Raw genomic sequence first — 23,256 nt, forward strand, 5'->3', positions numbered from 1 at the left:
AGTGCCAATTTTTTTGCATAGTGCCAATTTGGGACATCTAGACATGTGGGTCCTTCACATGCATGTGTAAGCTTCATAAACATGAAAAAATCTTAGTTAGCTAATTAACTGCTTTTGCATGTTTCTACTAACATGTTTATAATATTAGTGCTATAAACATACTATCATAATAACAACAGCTACAGTATATATTTTGTAATCATTTCAGCTATTGTAAAAAAAAGAATTATATACACCTCCGGGAAAATATTAAGAGACCACTGAACCTTTTTCTTTCTTTTCCAAAAAAAAAGGAAAGTTTTGAGTGAGGAACAGGAGCATTCAATTTGCAGTGGTCTCTTTATTTTAACCCTTCTGTTCCTCACTCAAAACCTTCCTATTCAACTTTTTTGGAAAGGAAAGAAAAAGGTGCAGTGGTCTCTTAATTTTTTCCGGAGCTGTACTTTGCTGGTATTTTGACCTGGTGATATCAGTGACAAGAAAGGAATGAAAAGATAGAAACCATGTGTCCATCAAATAATTAGTTCTGGGGAAAAAGGAGCTTTAGGAGATATTTTTGGCCAAGATGTCTGATCCTCCACAATGTCTGAAACAATGAATGGTGCACTGGGATGCAGATAGAGGACGTTTGATGAAGCGTAGTACACCAAGATAAATTGCTTCAGAAATTGCTTGTGTTATGTTTTTTGTATTGCTCATCCTCAGCAAAAATGAAATGTAAATCCATTAAGTTTACAGGTTTAAGGAAAACCCGTAGATGGGGCCTATGTATCAAGCCACACTACGTCCACCCAGACGTGGTTACGTTTTATTTGAGTTCAGTAAGCTAGGTGTGAAATAGGAATGGCTTTCTTTCGTTTATCACCTATAGCTAAAGGGTCTGTATGTAGAATGTATTCCCTATGTGTAATCTAATTTTATCTTTCCGCAACCACATAGCAGATTTTCTTTTTAAATTAACATTCTTTGAATATTGGATATTGGTTTCTAACAGCGTTTCAGTGAGGGGCCAAACCAAAATCTACTAGCAACAAGTCTTGTCCAGCAGAGAGGTTACCAGGTGAATCAGTCAGTCAATGAGTGTATATACGCCTTCCGTATCAGTGGACTGGTGAAAATGCTGTGAATGCAGGGGTTTCGCCTTTGAGCGCCGCAAGAGTAACTCATTGCTAGGGTGAATCGAACATTTACAACAACTGATCTAAGAGTTTAGAGTCTGAGTAGGCTCTAAATCTGTGAGTCACTATAATTTTACAATTTGGTTGATATCAAAATGCAAAAAAGAAATATTCAACCTATGTTTTATATATCTTTACATATATTTGATGAGCATTGTTGCTTCTCTGTGCCCCGATGAATACAATTATTGTATGGTAATACAATGGTTTTACTATGCATTTACATTCAGATATTGTCAGGAAAAATCTGCAATATCCTTTTAGTTACGGATGTAACGCCACCGGGACGCCTATGTTTCTTGCGACAAAGTGTACGAAGTGCTGTAAATGTTATTTTTTGTTATAGGCATATTATATATGTGCAGAAAGCTTAGAATCTCGTTAATCTAACTGAAGTATACAATTTATAGTAGCTATTACGGCGACTAACTCCTATGCAAGTGTTTGAGTATAGTCAACATCCACACTTTTTCTAAGGCACCAGGGTTGCTAGTCTGACGGTACATTTTGTACTTACAATGAGCCGTCTTCTTCTGATTTCTTATCTTGATGGTCCCAGAGATATAGCAAAGCATCGTTTTGTTTGATAAAATCTGTTTTTATAATCGAAAACGATTAATGTTATGCACAGCACTGTAGAACTCGATCAACTTGGAGCAAAACTATTCATGATATTCAAAACCATTACTGTTTTTTAACACAGCAATAATTGGTATTTCTGAAAAAAAGAGTCTTTAGCATGTAACCAGACATACTTTATCCTTCTCCGTTGCCTACAGTGGGGGGAACAAGTATTTGATATACTGGTGATTTTGCAGGTTTTCCTATTTACAAAGCATGTAGAGGTCTGTAATTTTTATCATAGGTACTCTTCAACTGTGAGATCGAAATCTAAAACAAAAATCCAGAAAATCACATTGTATGATTTTTAAATAATTAATTTGCATTTTATAGCATGACATAAGTATTTGATCACCTACCAACCAGTAAGAATTCCGGCTCTCACAGACCTGTTAGTTTTTCTTTAAGAAGCCCTCCTGTTCTCCACTCATTACCTGTATTAACTGCACCTGTTTGAACTCGTTACTAAGGACAGGTTATCAGGGATAAAATTGTAGACCTGCACAAGGCTGGGATGGGCTACAGGACAATAGGCAAGCAGCTTGGTGAGAAGGCATCAACTGTTGGCGCAATTGTTAGAAAATGGAAGAAGCTCAAAATGATGGTCAATCTCCCTCGGTTTGGGGCTCCATGCAACATCTCACCTCGTGGGGCATCAATGATCATGAGGAAGGTGAGGGATCAGCCCAGCTCTCTTCAGGTCAATGACCTGAAGAGAGCTGGGACCACAGTCTCAAAGAAAACCATTAGTAACACACTACGCCGTCATGGATTAAAATCCTGCAGCGCACGCAAGGTCCCCCTGCTTAAGCCAGCGCATGTCCAGGCCCGTCTGAAGTTTGCCAATGACCATCTGGATGATCCAGAGGAGGAATGGGAAAAGGTCATGTGGTGTGATGAGACAAAAATAGAGAGTTTTGGTCTAAACTCCAATTGTTTGGAGGAAGAAGAAGGATGAGTACAACCCCAAGAACACCATCCCAAGCGTGAAGCATGGAGGTGGAAACATCATTCTTTGGGGATGCTTTTCTGCAAAGGGGACAGGACGACTGCACCGTATTGAGGGGAGGATGGATGGGGCCATGTATCGCAAGATCTTGGCCAACAACCTCCTTCCCTCAATAAGAGCATTGAAGATGGGTCGTGGCTGGGTTTTCCATCATGATAACAATCCGAAACACACAGCCAGGGCAACTAAGGAGTGGCTCCGTAAGAAGCATCTCAAGGTCCTGGAGTGGCCTAGCCAGTCTCCAGACCTGAACCCAATAGAAAATCTTTGGAGGGAGCTGAAAGTCTGTATTGCCCAGCGACAGCCCTGAAACCTGAAGGATCTGGAGAAGGTCTGTATGGAGGAGTGGGCCAACATTCCTTCTGCAGTGTGTGCAAACCTGGTCAAGAACTACAGGAAACGTATGATCTCTGTAATTGCAAACAAAGGTTTCTGTACCAAATATTAAGTTCTGCTTTTCTGATGTATCAAATACTTATGTCATGCAATAAAATGCAAATTAATTACCTAAAAATCATACAATGTGATTTTCTGGATTTTTGAAGAGTACCTATGATAAAGATTACAGACTTCTACATGCTTTGTAGGTGGGAAAACCTGCAAAATCGGCAGTGTATCAAATACTTGTTCTCCCCACTGTAGATGCTTCGCACCACGTTAGCAAAGACATGGATTCTGGCACAGATTATGCGCAAGCTCATGTCTTTGATAGCATGTAGCTTCCTCAAATGACGATGGATTTGAAACAAGCTAGGTTGAGAGCACACGAGCCACACTTTACGGCAATTGTTGAATGATCACCGTCAGACACACACACAGGACGCACCAACAGTGCGCACCACCTCAACCAAATCTTCAACCAAACCTGACTATTGCGCAAGACACATAGCTGTTGCTGCTCCTGAAACTATATTCAGCATTTAACGTTTAAATGGCTACTCCTAAGTGGAAAAGCAACATAGGAGACCAATTTGGACTAGATTTTTGGAAGAAATCATGGACTGTGAGTCAAGCCACTTGGTGAGTACAATAAGATAGATTGCCCAAGACATACAATATATAAGCATTAGCATATTAGGCTATGTTAGGCTATGTCATATAGTTTCTGAGTCTCTTACTGCCAATAGGGTCACATGTTATTATAGTAGATTTCAGTTCCTAATGTCTTATATGTAACCAATTGTCTATTTGATTTGGCTATGACATGTTGTGGCTCTTTCCTATGTCCTATTCATCCCCATATTTCTCCCTGAATCCCCAAAAGTGATTCAGGAGTTCCCCCTGGCTCTTGACCCCCACCCCACTGTGACGCCATCATCTGACTGGCCATTTCAGTGCTTTCCCAGAAGTGGATAAGTCTCCCACTTCTTTCTCCTATTCCCTTCTACTCTTTTCCTTTCTTCTCCTGCCAACTGTTTGCTAACCACTGAGAAAAGACAGTACAGAAAGACACGGCTGTGGGTCTTGCAATCATTAGTACAATCTAAATAGTGTAAATGTAAATGGTGTCTAAATAGTATTGTTTCCACTTTGTGTGTTGACTGTAGTGTTTGCACATATGATGTTAGATCAGTGTTAGCTGCTTACTTAGGCCTTATTGTAAAAATTGTATCAATGTGTGAAGAGGCATAAACACCACATATGATGTTAGATCATTGGATCTGCATCCTTGTCGCGCCTCCTGTTAGTACTTTTATGAAGGGAAGCAAATTTGACATCATGTATAACATTCCTGGGAGTGTGTAACCGTTATTTTCAATCACCTTTGCACTGTTGTTCTGTGTAGGTATGAACTTGAAAATTGTAGAAATTGACCTTTCCATAAGGTCAGTCACATTTGTAGGACCGTTTGTCCAGAGTTTCAACTCAGAGTTGACAAATGTTACCTGGCTAACTCTATCGCATTACAAGTCTACCTTACATTACAACACACCTCTCATGTACAGCCTTGCATAAAGCCTGCGTTAACAGAGTATCTTAATTAACCAAAATAAAAGAGAATAGGAAAATTTTATTCTATAGCCTTTGTAAGATCATCTGTAGCTTTTATTACCATAAACTTACAAGTACAGGATATCTGGTCTTGTCTGCAGGCCCAGGAATCTAGTTCACTACACATGTTTATCTACTAAATGACAACAATAACTTTCACTGTAACAGAGCAGCTTTTACATGCCTGAAATTCATTTAACAACATGGCTGCCACACTCTTTACTGGAGACAGGGAGGGATGTTACCATAGTCCACTGAGTGAAATCATCTAGATAATCATGCTGAAAGAGCCTTCTGTTGGTGAGGCAAAACTACTGAACCCCTAAACTTTGTTTATAAACAAAAAACAAATATGAATAATAATAACTAATATTGATCTACCCCTTAGGGTGACTCAAGCACCTAACCACAATTGTTTAGACTGCTGTCATTACACATTTTACTCAGTACCACAGCGGTTTTTGGTTCCCATTGAATGAAGTACTGGAAGTGGCCACAGGGGGTTCTGTGATCGAGGCAGCCTGGCAGTCGTCGTGAGTCCCTGCTCAGGAAGTAGCGTCATCTGCAGACACGTTTCCCTCCTCTTCATCGTCGGCCGCCCCCTTCAGGTAGGAGCGCTTGAAATCCTCGAACACCATCTCCTCCTCCAGTTCACTGCTCCAAACACATGTGTGAATGGACAGACAGAGAGAGATCAAATGGACAGACAGAGTGAGATAAAATGGAAAGACAGAGAGAGAGAGCAAATGGACAGACCGAGAGAGAGCAAATGGACAGACAGAGTGAGAGCAAATGGACAGACAGAGTGAGATCAAATGGAAAGACAGAGAGAGAGAGCAAATGGACAGACAGAGAGAGAGCAAATGGACAGACAGAGTGAGATCAAATGCACAGACAGAGTGAGATCAAATGGACAGACAGGGAGAGATCAAATGGACAGACAGAGTGAGAGCAAATGCACAGACAGAGTGAGAACAAATGGACAGACAGAGTGAGATCAAATGGTCAGAGAGATAGCAAATTGACAGACTGAAAGAGAGCAAATGGACAGACTGAGAGAGATCAAAGGGATCCTGGTACATGGTCAGAGTACGACACCACCGAGGGACCTGAGTGGCTGAGCGGTAGAGTCACTGCGTCACAGTTAGCCCTGTCACTGCCTGACCAACGTTTGAATCCTGCTGGCGGATTAGCCCAGGGGTCCCGTGGAGGGCGCTGCCATTGGTCATTGCACTTTAGTGACCCCTCTAATGGTTTCATTGCACTCTAGTTACCCCTCTAGTGGTGGGTTGTGGGCCTCTGAGGTCCATGGAAGGAGAAGGCAGGCAAATGCTTTCCTTCAGGCACGGAAGGATTCCAGACTTAACTTCCTGGTTGACAGAGCAGCAAGATGAGAACCACAACGTTGTCGGATGTGTTCTGAAACCAACTGCCCCGAGTCCGCTTGAAGTTGTAAGGTGTAAATACTGTTCATATTTTTGTGTGTTTTTTGTTGCATTGATGTTATAATTATGTTTTTATGGGGGGCCAATCTAGAGTCCTGGTTTGGGTTAGGATCTGTACATCCTGTGGTTTTGATTCTCCCAGTGGCAGGACTATGATAAAAAGGAGAGAGAGAGGACCAATACGCTCCAACTAAGTAGAGAGGAGAGAGAATTGCGCGTATTGTGTGCTGATGTCCCAGTATATTTCTGGGACCACCTGAGTTGAATCACCCAAGTAGAGGCTACCGGGTGTGGGAAGAAGTGGCTGTCTAGTGTCATATCAATGAGCTGGGATGGAGAACGTACGCAAACGATAATTAGCCTTGTTAAGGCTAATTATTAAGGTTGTGTCGGATGCTATTTGAGTGTCATCAAATGGAACGCAACGGAATGGAAAGAGACAATAACCGGACTGTCGAAATGAACGCCACTCAGCTACCTGTGAAATCAGAATAGGGCAGTGATCCTGAAAGCAACTGATCAGTCATGGAATCACAAAGGACTACAAAACAAGACATGAAATAAAAATAACCCAATCTTACCTCTCTCTCACTTCAGTAGGGGTGAAAAGAACATCAAGAGTGATTAGATGTGAATTGTGGACAGACAGTGCCATGAAATGAAATTCTTTAGAAACAAAAACAAAAGTGGTAATTTAATATTAATATGTTTACCTAGGTCAGGTTTTGGGTGCATCAGTAAGATCGGCAGCTCCACTCCCACCTCACTAAAGTAAAACAAACACAAATGAACACCAACACACACAAACAAACCTGCACATGGTCACATGGATGCAGAAACACACACACATGTAATTGTTGAATAAGGGCCGAGCATGCATACCTTGATCCCATCATTCTGCGAGAGCATAAAAAAACATGGAACATTTTTATTTTCCCTATCCCTTCATTGTAACCCAAACATTACCCCAACACTAACCTTAACCTCAATAACCTGACCTTTAGGCATAAACCTAACCAAGCCCTAACACCTAACACTTAACCTAACAAGCCTGAACATAACCCAACTATTTAATTGATACCTTGACATTAACCCTACAATCCCAATTACATTATCCCCACAATGTATAATGTTCCCTGTTTTACTCTCCATGCACAGGCCTCTGATCTCTGCCAGGGGAGTAAAATGAAAAGCACACATGTGTAAACAGGAACTCACCCGCCAACAATGAGCTTCACCATTACTCTGTATGACACCAGAATTCCTAGGATCTCCTTCAGTACCCCTTCTTTAACACTGTCAGGCAGGGTTGGGTGAGAGAAGGGGGAGCAGGGAGAGGGACGAGAAGGAGGAACAGGCGGAGGGACGAGAAGGAGGAACAGGCGGAGGGATGGGAAGGAGGAACAGGGAGAGAAAGAAGCGATACAATGTGAAATTAAATCAGCAGCATAAACAGCGTCCACACTGATCCTTCCTGGTGATGTAGTTTGTGACTGGAAGGGGGCGGTGCTCTGAGCGTTGTTGATATAAACATCATGAATATCTTTCTCCCTCGCTGTTCATTTGCTCCTGGCTGTCTAGGCCAGAGGTGCATCTGTTTCCACACAGCACCACGCTAGGTACTGAACGGGAGGACACTCACATGCTGGACGACGCCAGGTTGGTGTCTTGGTGCTTCAACTTGCCATCCAGCGCTATGCCCCGCCTCTCCTTGTTGCAGATCAACAGGGGAGTGAGGGTGTACACTTTCTTCAGGCTGGCACCGGCCACCACAGCGTCCCTAGATCAGTGGCAGAGCCCAAGTTAGATAGACCTGTGTGTGCTCTCCAGGAGCCCAAGGGAGGATATCAAGGTGCTTTTTTTTTTCATTGTGGTTTGGTACAGTCTGATAATGTATTTTGGATGATGGATGCTTACCCAGATTCCTCTAAGGCCACTGCCCTCACATAGCTGTCATTGGAATACAACACCACATTGGCCACCTGGTCCACTGAGAAATAAAACACACATCTCCTGTCACACTTGGCCAGGTGCTTGAGTCAGCCTTCATAAAGGTATTATAAGGCCTACATAGATGCTTCACAGGTACTTAAGCAATGCCATAACATTGTCATGAGGCTGATGTGATGGGTAATTTCCTTCAGCTGGTGCTTTGCAAATTGTAGTGTAAAATAATCACCACCTGACAGTTGCTATAACTTTTGTCTACCTCTAAAAAAAGCTGGCACAGAGTGTAGATATCTTGTACTTAAACGTATGTGTTGGTGTGTAACAAACTGCATTAGCTCTTTCTTTTCTCACCGGAGACAATGACGTCCTTTATATTCTTGTTGGAATTGTTTGTGATATTGACACGCACGTTGATGGGCTCTCCATGGTAGTAGGTCTGCAGGGGAATCACATTATTTAGGTTCCTCATTGCGCAGCCATTTTGTTTTTGTGGTGATGCAATCATATGGAACCATGTCTGATAACATTCCCGCCTCTGTCCCAGAAAATGTCTGTAAAAAGCCCTGCCACATGCAAAACCTGCACTTAGGTTTTGCATGTCACCTCATATCACCTCAGATCTCAACAAACACCACATATCACCACATATCCCAACAAACACCACATATCACCTCAGATCTCAACAAACACCACATATCACCTCAGATCTCAACAAACACCACATATCACCTCAGATCTCAACAAACACCACATATCACCTCAGATCTCAACAAACACCACATATCACCTCAGATCACAACAAACACCACATATCACCTCACGTACCAAAAAACATCACATATCACCTCAGATCCCAACAAACACCACATATCACCTCACGTACCAAAAAACACCACATATCACCTCAGATCCCAACAAACACCACATATCACCTCACGTACCAAAAAACACCACATATCACCTCAGATCCCAAAAAAACACTCTAATTATTTATGAGCGAAGGCAAGGTGTCCTAGTGGTTAATGTCCAAAGTGTCCCTGTTTCTATTCCACAAAGCGCCAAGGTGAATGCTATGTCGTGCTTTCTCTGAGTAATACACTTAGGCCAGTCCTGTTTAGTTCCTTTTAATGAGATCTTGCCCACCTCCTTGTCCAGACTGGCCTCCAGATGCAGTGGCTGTTCAGACATGACAAAGTCCCGGGAGATCTCCACACAAGGGGGCACCCCGCTCTTCTCAGGGGCATACTGGACCTTTCGGATCATCAGACGAACTGAACTCCTACAGAGGAAGGAGAATAGGAATGGAGGGAGGAAAATGGATGGATGAGAATAAATGAATGGTGAGGAGTGAAGGCCTGTTTAACCTTGTGTCAGTGTATTTGGTTATACAAGGCCACAGTTCTCTACGACTGGCACTGCAGACTTAGGGATATGATGGAGCCTTATGCAGGACTGACAAAACACCACTGACCATTTGGGATATGATGGGGCCCTATGCAGGACTGACAAAACACCAATGACCATTTGGGATATGATGGGGCCCTATGCAGGACTGACAAAACACCACTGACCGTTTGGGATATGATGGGGCCTTATGCAGGACTGACAAAACACCACTGACCATTTGGGATATGATGGGGCCTTATGCAAGACTGACAAAACACCACTGACCGTTTGGGATATGATGGGGCCTTATGCAGGACTGACAAAACACCACTGACCGTTTGGGATATGATGGGGCTTTATGCAAGACTGACAAAACACCACTGACCGTTTGGGATATGATGGGGCCCTATGCAGGACTGACAAAACACCAATGACCATTTGGGATATGATGGGGCCTTATGCAAGACTGACAAAACACCACTGACCGTTTGGGATATGATGGGGCCTTATGCAGGACTGACAAAACACCACTGACCGTTTGCGAACTTTGGCATCCCGGCTCTCCGCACTGAAGGCTTTTACCTCAAACTCCACGGCGCAGTGCTATCAAGACAACGACAGGGGGTGTTCAAAGTCTGACCAGAAACACCAAGCTAAGGATTCCACACGTAGCAATTCTGGAGAATGCCGAACATGCGGTTTCAATCAAACAATGAAATGAGGCAATCAGAGAGAAAACCCTGGCCATGACCACCTACCTTCCCAGTGTCCTTAGGACCCGGCTGCAGAGCCACTGAACAAGGCAGGTTATCAGGGAACTGAAACACACACACACACACAGACACACACACACACACGGACACACCCACAAACAAATGTGACCAAGAGGCCTGCATGTGTGTGTGTGTGTGTGTGTGTGTATGAGCGTTCACAGCGTGCATTCAATATGAAAAGCAGGACTTCACAGGTGTGTTTTTTCTTGGTGTGTCTATGCATTTTCCATCCGTAATGTGCACATACAACAAGGGGAAAGGGCCGGTGTCCCGTGGGACTCACCTCAAAAAAGAACGGATAAGCATTGTTTCCCAGTTTGTGTAGCAGTTTACTCTGCATCTTGCTGTGCGTGGACTTCTCCTTGTCCTGGATGGGCGGATACACCTGACGGGTAACCATGAAGATCTCCCTACGAAAGGCAATTCCCATCACATCCATGTCATCACGGCCATACCGGAAGGTGCAGGACAGCTGGACAAACGCTGAGGGGAGCAGAACATATGGGGACATCAGCGTGGTTTAGGTTTAAGCCGTCACATATCTAGTCTACCAGGCTGGAGGTCATTTCATTTTCAGAAAAGCACATAACTTAATGCATTGTGACACGGTCATAGCAATGTCATGACAAGTAATGAATGCAGACATTATTGTCCTAACCTGTTCAAATGTCGCCATAACACTTAAGTGCTAGGTAAGTGTCGTAATCCTCACAACCTACCACACAAGGCAAACCATTTAATTGCACCATTCTTGTAAATGTGTATGCTAATTCAGAAGGCTGGCAAATAGCCTGGCAGTTAGAGAAGCTGATTAGAAACGAAATGGTTGCTAGGTTGAATCCCAGAGCTGGCAAGTCTCTGTTTTTGATTGTTTTCTTACTGTCTGATATGTAATCCAGGATTTTCCATAGTGCAATCTTTGTAACTGTGTAAACATTGAAATGCCTAGCTTGATATTTTGCTGCTGATGACTGAGATTAATTCCAGGGAAGATTACAGGAGCAGGTTAATGCATAACGCTTCCTCAAGTGTCAAACAATGTGTTTAGAAATTCCAAGTAAATGTGAAAGGTGTGGTCATAATGCTCATTGAGTGTCATACAGCATGGAAAGCTATTCCAAGTTACACAGGACGTTGTAATCCTAAAATAATATAATCCTAAAATATGCACCTGCGTTCATACCAGACAGGTAAATCTGATAGCAATGTGTGCTCAATAACAATGAAAACAAAATCATTTCTGGATGAACATGCCTCATGTAATAGGGTTTGTAGGTTATGCAACTTTTATTGTTACATGTGGTTATTTGTTATGACCTGTTTATACCCGGTTATAATATAATATAAGACACTAATAAAGTGATACCCATTCTCAAACACTTATATAGAACTTACAAACCTTTATCCCTTTTGAGGATCTCAGGATCAACCAGTATGACACCATCTGTTTTAAGTTAAGAAAAGCAGTAAGTTTAAGAGAAAAATCCCATTCAAAAGCAATGCACATGTCATTAATCTGTAGGTGGTCTGTCTGCAGTTGATTGAATCCCAGCCAAACGCTATGAATAATTAATAACCTTGATGGGAGTGATTATTGCTATGGCTCTCACCTAAATTGAATGTGTGAATCCAGTAAACAATTTGTCTGATGAGCTTCAATCCAAGTGAAATTGCACCTCAATATCAAAGTGTACAGGACATTTACAGATCTCAAAAGTGGTATTTGAGAGAAGTTCACGCTCCTGTCAATGGGCTTTGCAGATCTGGCAACATTTAATTGGTCTGTTTAATGTGTGATGCCTGGTGTTGTTTGACAGACTGATTCATAGGCAGCTTGTTTCAAATAATGGTGAGAGAACAAGACGAGCATACCCACAGGGTCCACAAAGTCCACATGATCCACAAAGTCCCTCTTTGCCATGTATACTCCAACCTGTACAAAACACACAGTCACACAGTGGTTCCTGATATCTTCACCATGTATACTCCAACCTGACAGTACAAAACACACAGTCACACAGTGGTTCCAGATATCTTCGCTAGGTATCAGCTACCTACCCAAGATCAACATGTACATTAGAGATTTGTCCAGGAGGAGAAAAAGTCTGCTGTGTTACTTAAAAAACAAATTTTGCATTTAAATAGTAATAGAGTTTGAATCAATAATGAAAATAGTAATTTATTTTTAAATCCATATTTTTGGGTTTTAAGCCCAGGCCCTAACACTTTAATACGTAAGGTAACCCTAACCTTAACCTTAACCTCAAACCTAACCTTAGTACTTAACCCTAAACCTTCTCATCTATTGCAGAGGCCATGCTAATCCTCTTATCCATTACAAAAGGCCATGCTAATCTTCTCATCGTTCACTTCACCTATAGACATTTGCTTTTCACTTCACCCACATTGAAGTGAAATCATGAACAGGCGTAATATACTAACGTCAGACTGGGCTTATGTCGCAAAGACGTACCTCAGATGAGCAATGCATAAAACTTAACGAAAAAAGCTGATTGAATAGTGTTTTTCTGTGTCCCTTGTCAAGCAACTGTTTAACTAGGCCAATGAGTGAAGCGCTTCGTACACAGTGTAGAAGATGTCAATGAAGTCAATGAAGAAAAACAAAATTAATCATGTGACACAGAGATGATGGATAGATGATTCATAGTACGATGATAGTACGATGATTGTACAATGATAGTACGATGATAGTAGGATGATAGTATGATGAGAGTATGATGATAGTATGATGACAGTATGATGATAGTATGATGCTTTAATTAATTTAACAAACAGACACACAGACACAGACACACAGACACACAGACACACAGACACACACAGGCGCACAGACACACATTCATACTTACCGACTTGTCTTTGGCTATCTTCTTAAAAACAACCTTGTTACTCATGGTGAGAAACTGGAAGATCTGTGAGTATCAAGATCTCTGTGTTACAGAGAGAGATAGAGAGATAAAGAAAATGAGAGAGAGGGAGAAAAAGACAGGCGAGAGAGGAGGTCAGAGAGAAGGAGGGAGAGAGGGAGACAGAGGGAAGGAGGGAGAGAGGGAGACAGAGAAAGACAGAGGGAGAGATAAACAGGGAAAGTTAGGGAAGGGGAGGGAGAAAGAGAGAGAGATGGAGAGATAAAAAGAAAGTGGGGCCAGGTCAGAAGAGAATCCGTCATACAGAGGCAGAAGGAATGAGACACCCTGGAGGCTTTCCCTTCACTAATATTATTTTTACAGTTAGGTTCAGAAAGATTGTCCAAGTAACACCAGCACATAATACGATAACTCACAGAACACCCAGCTGCTATATACTCCGCCAATCGCCAATAAACATACGCTAAAAGTCTTACATCCCAACCGCTACTGCATGTGTCAACTCAGCCCGGCCACACACACACCGTGATATAAGCCTCTCCCTTCACCACCTCACCGCAGTCCATCGCCACAACACACTGCTTTATTCACAGTGGTCTACCCCGTGTGACCGCTCGGCCCCTCAAACAGATCGAAACGCTTCAAATAAATGCACGCAAACACACACTCGGACGCACAGACACACACTGACCTGTGTCACGGGAGCAGGAGACAGTGGGATGAGAGCAGTGGTGGAGGGGCTTCTATTTGTACCCTGTGTCCACCAATCTATTCCCCCGACCAATCAAATGACTCGGACTTGCAGGCTCTTCCTCATCGGCTCTGCAAAGACACTTACAGGCTAAAGCACACAAATACACACACACGTATACACACACACACAAACACACACACTTCCTGGGCCCGCTGCTTGTAGTGGAGTTGAGCGGATTGGGATTGGTTCCCCATTGCTCAGCATAGGGTGGGATTATAGAGACAGAGAGAGTGTGTGTGGTGTGTGTAAAAGAGAGTGAGAGAAATGCACACAGACAATGAGTGGTCCCTCCGACAAAAGGACACACACTTTCCGGTATTAGCCAGGAGTCACGCGCCAGTGGCAGGGGCGCTCCGTTCCTCTTCCTCACATTGTGCAGATAAGAACCTTCTCTCTTCATCCTCTCTCACCAAGGTAGAACTCAGCATTGCTGGATTTTCTAATCAACTCATCTTAGTCTTCAATCAAGACTCTGATTAGTAGAAATGGGTGTGTTGTTGCTCAGGCAACAGGTAGCAGATAATGTGAGTGAGGTGTTGTTGTGTGTTGCCTATTAAAGAATGGGGTTGTCCCATTCTACACTGCATTCTTTTATCCACTACGATTAATTGACAAGGCTTTGGCCCTTAGGACTCTATTACCAATACAGACAGACAGACAGACCGGCAGACAGACATACTGATAGATGTTATATAGTTGTAAATGATAGTAAGCTGTAATCCTTTGTTCTCTCCGTCAGCAAAGGGAGGGCTGAGGTCTCCAGGGAGGCAAACAGGATTAGTGCCCCCATGGGAGAATAATCATTGTTATTACATTGGGGATTACATTGACACACCTACACAGACCTACACTGACGCACGTCTAAACTCACATATCGTACATACACACCATACCAAATACACCATACCACATACACCGTACCACATACACCGTACCACATACACCAGACCACATACACCGTAGCACATACACCATACCACATACACCGTACCACATACACCATACCAAATACACCGTACCACATACACCGTACCACATACACCGTACCACATACACCGTACCACATACACCGTACCACATACACCGTACCACATACACTGTACCACATACACCATACCACATACACCGTACCACATACACTGTACCACATACACCGTACCACATACACCGTACCACATACACCATACCACATACACCGTACCACATACACTGTACCACATACACCGTACCACATACACCGTACCACATACACCATACCACATACACCATACCACATACACCATACCACATACACCGTACCACATACACCGTACCACATACACCGTACCACATACACCATACCAAATACACCATACCACATACACCGTACCACATACACTGTACCACATACACTGTACCACATACACCGTACCACATACACCGTACCACATACACCAAACCACATACACCATACCACATACACCATACCACATACACCGTTCAACATACACCGTACCACATACACCATACCACATACACCGTACCACATACACCGTACCACATACACCGTACCACATACACCGTACCACATACACCATACCACATACACCATACCACATACACTGTACAACATACACCGTACCACATACACCGTACCACATACACTGTACAACATACACCGTACCACATACACCGTACCACATACACCGTACCACATACACCGTACCACATACAGGATGGCCACACTCAAATGCATAGAATGGAGATCAACACACTCAAAGCATGTATGGTGATGTAGACACATACAGAAACACATTATTCCATCTGCCTGTTCACAGGCCCTCAAAACAGACTACTCCATCTGCCTGTTCACAGGCCCATAAAACACAATACTCCATGTGCCTGTTCACAGGCCCACAAAACACAATATTCCATCTGCCTGTTCACAGGCCCACAAAAGAACAGTGCACAACAAATGGGGCTCTACTTTAAGCTGGAGGTCACTCAAACCCAAAACTGTCTGTTTCATGAAGAACATTTCAGGAGATTTCAGACTCATTTTCAGCAGCAGTTAACTTTAACAAGGTTGTCAATGGAATTCCTTTTGTGAGCTAAAGTGTAACTTATCCAGTTGTTGATGCTCAGTTTGTTGTTTTTTGTGCTGTTAATCTCTGTAATAATAAACAAGCTTTATTAACTACATTTAAAAAAAACTTACCATTGTATCAATACAGGCTTTACGTTTTCTGTCAAATGCATTCAGCTTTTAAATAAATGTTTGTTAATTCTCAAGATCAAGCTTGGGAACAGCCAAACATTTAGTGTAAATCCTGGGTCTGGCTAGGCTATAATCTACAGTACTGTACTTCTTCATTATTTAAAGGGTTTCTTCAAAATGTTAAAATAGACAATACTCTGTGTACGAAGGAAGTTAAAGTTAGAGGTTGTTTTATGAATCAACATGCTTTAGTGTTGACTGGAAGTCAATACGTGTTTATTCCTGTAATAACTGCATGTTCTCTGTTTGGAATGATGGAAAACCAAGCCCTGCTTATGATATCTTGGCTCTGGGCCCATGCTGTAATGACAAGGGCTGGGTCCACAGTGAATTACATTTTTGGGACACAAACATATTGTCATCTAAAACAGTTTTTCATCTAAATTTGATTAAGAAACAAACATTGTTTATTTCCAGTCCTGGGTTCACGGTGTAATTTAGGAGCCTTTGCCTATTGATTAAGCGATTAAGAAATATGTTTAGAAAAATTACGTTCTTAAAAGCCTGCTTATTGTTTTTGTTGTGTTCCTTTGTGAGTAATACAGGTCTTTTGGGACCAAAATGTGACATTTCAGGAATCCCGTTGGCTGTCTGTGGTTGTGAATCCACCAGGACATGGATATGGGACTTGTGTGTAGTTGATATACTGTCTATGTGACTCATAGTCATGTGTCATTTTAAATGATTCAATTTGATATTGTGCAACTAAACAGTAGCAACATTTCCTTTCTTTCACCATCTGTTTTTTAATCACATAAATATTTCTTTTGGTTGTTTTTTGTATTTCCATTTGTAAAAATGTCAATAAAACACAGACCCCATTTCTGTATGATTCCATGTTTTTTTTTATTTATATATGTTCAATAAAAAAGTATTTGAAATGCAGAGTATAATATGTACTTTTATCGACTTAAACATGGCATTTTAGTTTTAGAAATGAAAATAAACAACCCCAAATATATCAAAATAATGTTTATTTAAGGGAACCCAAGTTCCAAAACAAACAGATCCCATTAACAGTAGCTAATAACTCAAAATGATTCCAAGTTTCTGCATCAAACAACTTTCAAAACAAGTAGCTAAAACATTGAAGGAGACAGAAATACTAAACAAAAATAGGGGTAACGACAACAAAAGATATTCGCCTAAATATTTGTGTCTATAAAGGTGGTGGTTGGGTGGTGGGGGGAGGTGGGGGAGGTGGGGAGGGGAAGAGAGTGAGGGAGGTGGGGAAGAGGATGTATTAAACATAAGCTCTGGCCTCCGGCTCGGACTTGGCTTGTGAGTAGATTGTCTTAGGCTGACCTGCTGCATAGTACCCTCTGGAAGACATCAAAACAAGATGGTCAAAGAGACAAACAAGCTAAATAAAGTAAGAAAGCGTGTGGCAGGTACGAAAAATGAATTAGACTAGACATTATGTAGGCTCAACAATATCCCAGGCTTAAGGGGAAAAAACAGAAGACAGACAAATCAACACAAAAAAACAAGTGAAAACAGAACAGAACTGAGAGACAGTGATGACATTCAGAAGGAAAGTTCTTTAAGCACATTTTCATAGTTTTTCATAATGTCCCACATGGGAATATAAGCCACAGCCCTGGCATCGCAAGTGCTTTACACTACCAACTGAAATACACAGGACCTAAGCAGTTCTGAGGAAGTGGTCGAGGCATGCATTGTCAAGGAGTGGAGCCCTGGAAGACTGAGCTACAGACTAGGTGACACTTCTGACAGGGGGCAAGGGCGACTGAATGAAATACTTACGCTTTAGGCTTGTTACTTTTTGCCCTCTTGCAGGCACAGGAGAGAAGAGCCCCTCCCAGGATGGCCAGAGTGGCTCCGCCCCAACCCATGAACAGACCAGTGCCCAGCTCAAACCTGCACAGAACAAACATCAGTAAACACCAAGACAATTTCCTTGCTTGATGTGTACTTACACAATATATAGCAGAAACCTTCAAAAGGTTTGGCAAACATGTATATTCACTTTTGTTTTGTACCATAATTTTTTGGGGTGGTTGCACAAGGCCTTGGTTCTTTTTCCACTTACCTAACACCACCAAACAGTGGGTTGTTAAAGTCCTGCACAACTCGATAACCGTACCAGGAGCAGCAGACCATAACACAAAGACCTGTTGGAGAGAAAGACAAACTTTCAAATGAGATTTAGACAAGGAGAAAAGGGAACAAAACGGAAAAAGAAAAAATAGAACGGTGTGTGACGGGACAATTCTTACTCAGATACAGCCATCATTAAATGCTAACGTATACACCACTGGATGAGATTTTACAACTCTTTGCATTTTTTATAGAAATTCTCAAGCTTTTCTGAAAACCCTATTTGGTTGCATAAAAACCGGTGCCACCCAAGGCAATATAACTAAACTCACCTGCGAGGATGAAAAGGATTCCACCAGTCACAGTAATCTTGCCCTTAGTCTCCTCTGTGGCACTGCCAATCTTAATGCACTTCAGCCCCAGCAGAGATATGATCATAGACACCAGCCCCAGAAGCAGAGCAATGATCATCAGGGCACGGCTTGCCTGCACATGGCCTGGAGGAAGAGGAGTTGGCATTCTTAGAAATTCGACCAACAATACCAATATTTTATCAAGCTTTAGACTGCGGATAACTACAATCAAAGCCAAAGACCCAAAAAGCAAGATGAATTTATTCCAACATTATAATGACTAATTAGAAACAGGCCAAGTTTCATACTTACTCTCATTTCCTTATTCTAAGAACATAAAATGGCCGCCAGTAATCTGCAATGCCACCATTACGACACACATCTCAACTCTCAGGGAACCAAGATAGTCAATTTGAAACTGAAGAATGAAGGTCAAACTTCTTTGGCAAATAGATGTAACTTAAAAGCCTTTAATATTCTATTAAAAAATAATTTTGGTAATATTTTCAGTGAGGAGGTCTTCATTTGACAAGTCACATTTGGGCGGAAAGCAGTGGGTCCAAATTCCACTTAAAGGAAGTTCCTATTAGCATATTATACTAAATATTTCTTCAACAAGAGATCATCAACAAGCTCACAGAAAACAAAGCAACAATATATCATTGTGATGGTTTCAAGTGAATAGCCACACAGAATCATTGATAACAGCTATTTTCTTTGTGTAACTATTTCATTGATGGAGGCTTGGCCCAACCTTTTGCCACCAAAATCACAATGAGCTTTTCGAAAATGTTAGAAAATGTTTTCCCACTGGGAAAAAAAATCAGTGTTTGTCAACGGAACAATTCAAATGGGTCCCGTCTGTTTCTTTCAGTTTCAAAATGTTGCGGTACCTGTTGGTAGTGAGGTTAAAGAGGTTACGGTTTCTTACCGGGCAGGGCCAGCAGGCTATCAAAGTCGCGGCACTCTGCGACACCAGTGCTGCCCTCGGCACAGGAGTGCCATAAGTTCTCATACTGACGGTTGCTGATGATGACGCCGCCGGAGACCGAGGACACCTTCCAGTAGTCATTGCCGAGTGCTGCCCCGATGATCAGCCAGCTAGCAACTCCTAATAAAAACCCGGTTGACTCCAAAGCAGTTGACATGGTCGAAATGTTTCACAGCCACACAAGATGAAATCGATTTCCGAAATACACCAGAAACCCAGAAACAATAAAGATGGAAAAATACCCCTAGAGGTCTAATTAAGCAAAATACTACCCTTTACTAGGGAATGGGTTTGACCTAAAAACAATCTCAAAATCAACCTTTGAAATATATCTATCTTAAATTTTGCAAAGTAGACTGAAACTAGAGTTGTGTGTGGTTGATGTGAGCGATCTTGTCCATCTGTCCGTTGAGCCTTGTATATCTCAGGTTCCTGACTAACAAGAGGACTTTACACTCTACTGGGGCTATAAAGTTAGCCCGCACCTATACAGGCCCTCTCTACCACTTCCCCCACATCTCTCCAACCAACTGATAATGATGACGTGATAATGATGAAAAACCTTAGTAGCCGCACCCAAAGCAGGCCATCCATGCTTCCACCCATTGCTCTGTCCCATTTTCAGCATGTTTGTGTTGTTGACAATGATGACAATGACAACAATGATGGCAACAACAACATAATGACAATGACAACATAAAGACAACGACAACATAAAGACAACGCAAAACATAATGACAACGACAACATAATGACAACAACAACATAATGACAACGACAACATAATGACAACAACAACATAATGACAACGACAACATAATGACAACGACAACATAATGACAACGACAACATAAAGACAACGCAAAACATAATGACAATGACAACATAATGACAACGACAACATAATGACAATGACAACATAATGACAACGACAACATAATGACAACGACAACATAATGACAACGACAACATAATAACATTGACAATGTAATGTTTGTTTCCTGTCGTAAGGGGCAGAATTATTTTACTGCACCTTGTCATCTTTTGGTTGTTTGTAACTGACCAATTGTCGGTAACACCTCACACACATACAAATACACAAGTCCAGAATGACACTTTTTACTATATAAGATCACTTGCTAGAAGACAAGGCTCAACATTGGTCACTGGACAAACAGTCATAAATTTCAACAGAAACTGAAATATATTTACTTATGATTGCATTGAAACTAACAATTTTATGATTGTATTTCCCACTTGTTGCTAAGCAACAGAAGTTGTATTCGAAACTGAGAGACAAAATGTTGGTGACCAATGAAAGAGGTTGCTGCATTGTATTAAATCAATACTCAATAATATTTGCGCAGTATATCCCTTCCTAATGATGTCATTGTAGTGGCAAATTAATTCAGTAGGATTAGTAGTGTTGAAGATCAGAGCTTTCGTCCACTGGCGCACATCCAGCAAGGCCCTGAATATAACTCACACCACTCACTCATTCAGGAAGTATGCTGGAACCCTCACATTTGGAGGAGAACGTAACCGACCTAAGCCAGCAGGCACAGACCCACCACAAGGAGTTGTTAGAATGCGATGGTTCTGATATGGATTAATACCCTCACATTAAAGCCTCTCAGTCTACACTTTAATGCAAAGATACATGTGTACAGAAAAACACCCACCTTTGAGATAATGTACACAAAATCGGAAGTTGGCTCAATCAACAATTTAATTTAGGATATCATGTTCTGTCTCTGCTATATCTATCAAGATGGCAATTCAGGTGGATTGACTTCCTGCCTGTTGGGCTCTGTCCAGGCAGCCCTGCCCGGGGCCCAACAGGCACCAAAGTGTCCTGTTCAAACGTAGTGCTCTATGTCAGGAATAGGGTGGAAGTTGAGATGCAGACCCAAACTAGTTTCAGGGTAAAAAAAAAGAGTTTTTATGACTTCATAGCTTTATGGCTCTAGTTAATGGTTGATGATCATTAGGGTCCAAAGTCTTACATGTCTACTGTTGTTCATCTTTTTCTCTCTCTCCCCCTCTTTCTGTTTCTCTTTCAAATAGATTTTATATAATGACAACAGAGTGCTTTTAACCACAGTGGCCCCAGTGCCCCTTTGTTTTGACCAAAAAAGACATGTTATATATAAATATAAATGAAAATATTCAAAACAACAGTAAAAATGTAATACTTTTGGACATTGAAACAAGTCTCTACCGCAGGGAGCCAAAAGATGGCACTGAAGAGCATAATAAATGACTAGTGTAGATCAGAGCTGCCCAACCCTGTTCCTGGAGATCTACTCTCCTGTAGGTTCTCTCTCTACAGGATGGTAGATCTCCAGGAACAGGGATGAGCAGCCCTGGTCTAGATGATCTCTCCAACACCAGTCTAGCACACCTGATACTAGAGAAACTACAGGACCGTAGCCAGGAACCAGCTTAAGACCTAAATATACTTCACGCTAAGTACATGTGCATCATCTTCGTTGGCGTTGCTGATGCTCTTTTTTACGTTTTCTTGACATACATTAATAACAATACCAGCCCCTCTGTCGCCATGGTCATTGTGGTTGTACAGAATCGGCAGTTGTCAACATATTTCTGGGCAGGTAGAAAATTTTTTTTCACAGACTGCCTCCTTGTGGACATAGCTTTTAAATATCTGTTTAGACCTAAAGTACGCTGTGGAGTTAGTCAGCAATGCCGCTTGCATCGCGTTCCCGTACGTGCGGGATATAATATACATATAATATTGTCTTTTCTCATGTAATGTAAGGCCATTTCATTTTGTTAATTTGGGTCCTGAAGAGGTAAGAGGTACACACACAGATGAAGAAGGAATACTGATCATAACCAGTCAGACAGACTTTGTTGTATTTTCATCTGCAAAACCATTCCTAACATTCCTAGTCTCACATTAGCACATTACGAGACTCTCACTCTCACAAATACACACTCACACACACCCCCACAAGCAACCAAAGGGGTACAGTGGAAATAACAAGTCTACACACCCCTGTTAAGGTTTTTGTGATGTAAAATAATGAGACAAAGATAAATCATGTCAGAACTTCTTCCAATTTTAATGTGACCTATAATGTGAACAATTCTATTGAAAAACAAATTGAAATTTTCAAGGGGGAAAAATGAAAAATAAAAACCTGGTTGCATAAGTGTGCACACCCTGTTATAACTGGGGATGCAGCTGTGTTCAGAATTAGCCAATCACATTCAAACTCATGTTAAATAGAAGTCATTACACACCTGCCATCATTTAAAGTGACTCTGATTAATCAGAAATAAAGTTCAGCTGTTCTAGTAGGATTTTCCCGAGCAAAAGCCATGGTCCACAGAGAGCTTCCAAAGGATCAGAGGGATCTCATTGTTGAAAGAAATCAGTCAGGCGAAGGGTACAAAATAATTTCCAAAGAATTAGATATACCATGGACCACAGTGAAAACAGTCATCATCAAGTGGAGTAAAAAATATGGCACAACAGACACATTTCCAAGAACAGGACGTCCCTCCAAAATTTATGAAAAGATGAGAAGAAAACTGGTCAGGGAGGCTTCCAAGAGGCCTACAGCAACAT

The 23,256-nt window shown here is 41.8% G+C and overlaps 2 protein-coding genes across 3 annotated transcripts; both read right to left on the reverse strand.

The window, feature by feature from the left end:
* Positions 1-4,829: 4,829 nt before the first annotated feature.
* On the reverse strand, positions 4,830-14,063 carry saga (S-antigen; retina and pineal gland (arrestin) a). 2 transcript variants are annotated; one of them, XM_020042245.2, is made up of 16 exons: positions 13,934-14,063; positions 13,225-13,305; positions 12,227-12,287; positions 11,754-11,798; positions 10,638-10,837; positions 10,340-10,399; positions 10,117-10,184; positions 9,339-9,474; positions 8,547-8,631; positions 8,163-8,235; positions 7,888-8,025; positions 7,464-7,541; positions 7,128-7,142; positions 6,959-7,011; positions 6,827-6,836; positions 4,830-5,454 (listed from the first exon to the last, which is right to left on the reverse strand). In XM_020042245.2, exons 2-16 carry the CDS (start codon positions 13,267-13,269, stop codon positions 5,346-5,348), a joined length of 1,176 nt encoding a protein of 391 aa, XP_019897804.1. In that variant the 5' UTR covers positions 13,270-13,305; positions 13,934-14,063; the 3' UTR covers positions 4,830-5,345. The 2 variants fall into 2 exon arrangements, with proteins under 2 accessions (XP_019897804.1, XP_034144505.1); XM_034288614.1 differs by lacking the exon at positions 13,934-14,063 and having other exon boundaries at positions 12,227-12,346.
* Positions 14,064-17,103: 3,040 nt separating this feature from the next.
* cldn15la (claudin 15-like a) lies at positions 17,104-20,095 on the reverse strand. The gene is made up of 5 exons (XM_010892374.5): positions 19,599-20,095; positions 18,647-18,811; positions 18,307-18,388; positions 18,021-18,134; positions 17,104-17,575 (listed from the first exon to the last, which is right to left on the reverse strand). The coding sequence occupies exons 1-5, from the start codon at positions 19,813-19,815 to the stop codon at positions 17,497-17,499; spliced, it is 657 nt and encodes a 218-aa protein (XP_010890676.2). The 5' UTR covers positions 19,816-20,095; the 3' UTR covers positions 17,104-17,496.
* Positions 20,096-23,256: the final 3,161 nt, after the last annotated feature.

Source organism: Esox lucius, chromosome 3 (genome assembly GCF_011004845.1).
Source record: "Esox lucius isolate fEsoLuc1 chromosome 3, fEsoLuc1.pri, whole genome shotgun sequence".
NCBI lineage: Eukaryota > Metazoa > Chordata > Actinopteri > Esociformes > Esocidae > Esox > Esox lucius.

Excerpts from the sequence above, each read along its gene's own strand:
- cldn15la (XM_010892374.5), bottom strand. The coding sequence starts at position 19,815 with ATGTCAACTGCTTTGGAGTCAACCGGGTTTTTATTAGGAGTTGCTAGC. Across the intron at positions 18,389-18,646 it reads AATCCTTTTCATCCTCGCAG|GTCTTTGTGTTATGGTCTGC; the intron begins GTGAGTTTAGTT and ends TCTCTCCAACAG. Across the intron at positions 17,576-18,020 it reads AAAAGTAACAAGCCTAAAGC|AGGGTACTATGCAGCAGGTC; the intron begins GTAAGTATTTCA and ends GATGTCTTCCAG.
- saga (XM_020042245.2), bottom strand. The coding sequence starts at position 13,269 with ATGAGTAACAAGGTTGTTTTTAAGAAGATAGCCAAAGACAAGTCG. Across the intron at positions 11,799-12,226 it reads GGACTTTGTGGACCCTGTGG|ATGGTGTCATACTGGTTGAT; the intron begins GTATGCTCGTCT and ends AACTTAAAACAG. Across the intron at positions 8,026-8,162 it reads GTGGCCTTAGAGGAATCTGG|GGACGCTGTGGTGGCCGGTG; the intron begins GTAAGCATCCAT and ends CCACTGATCTAG.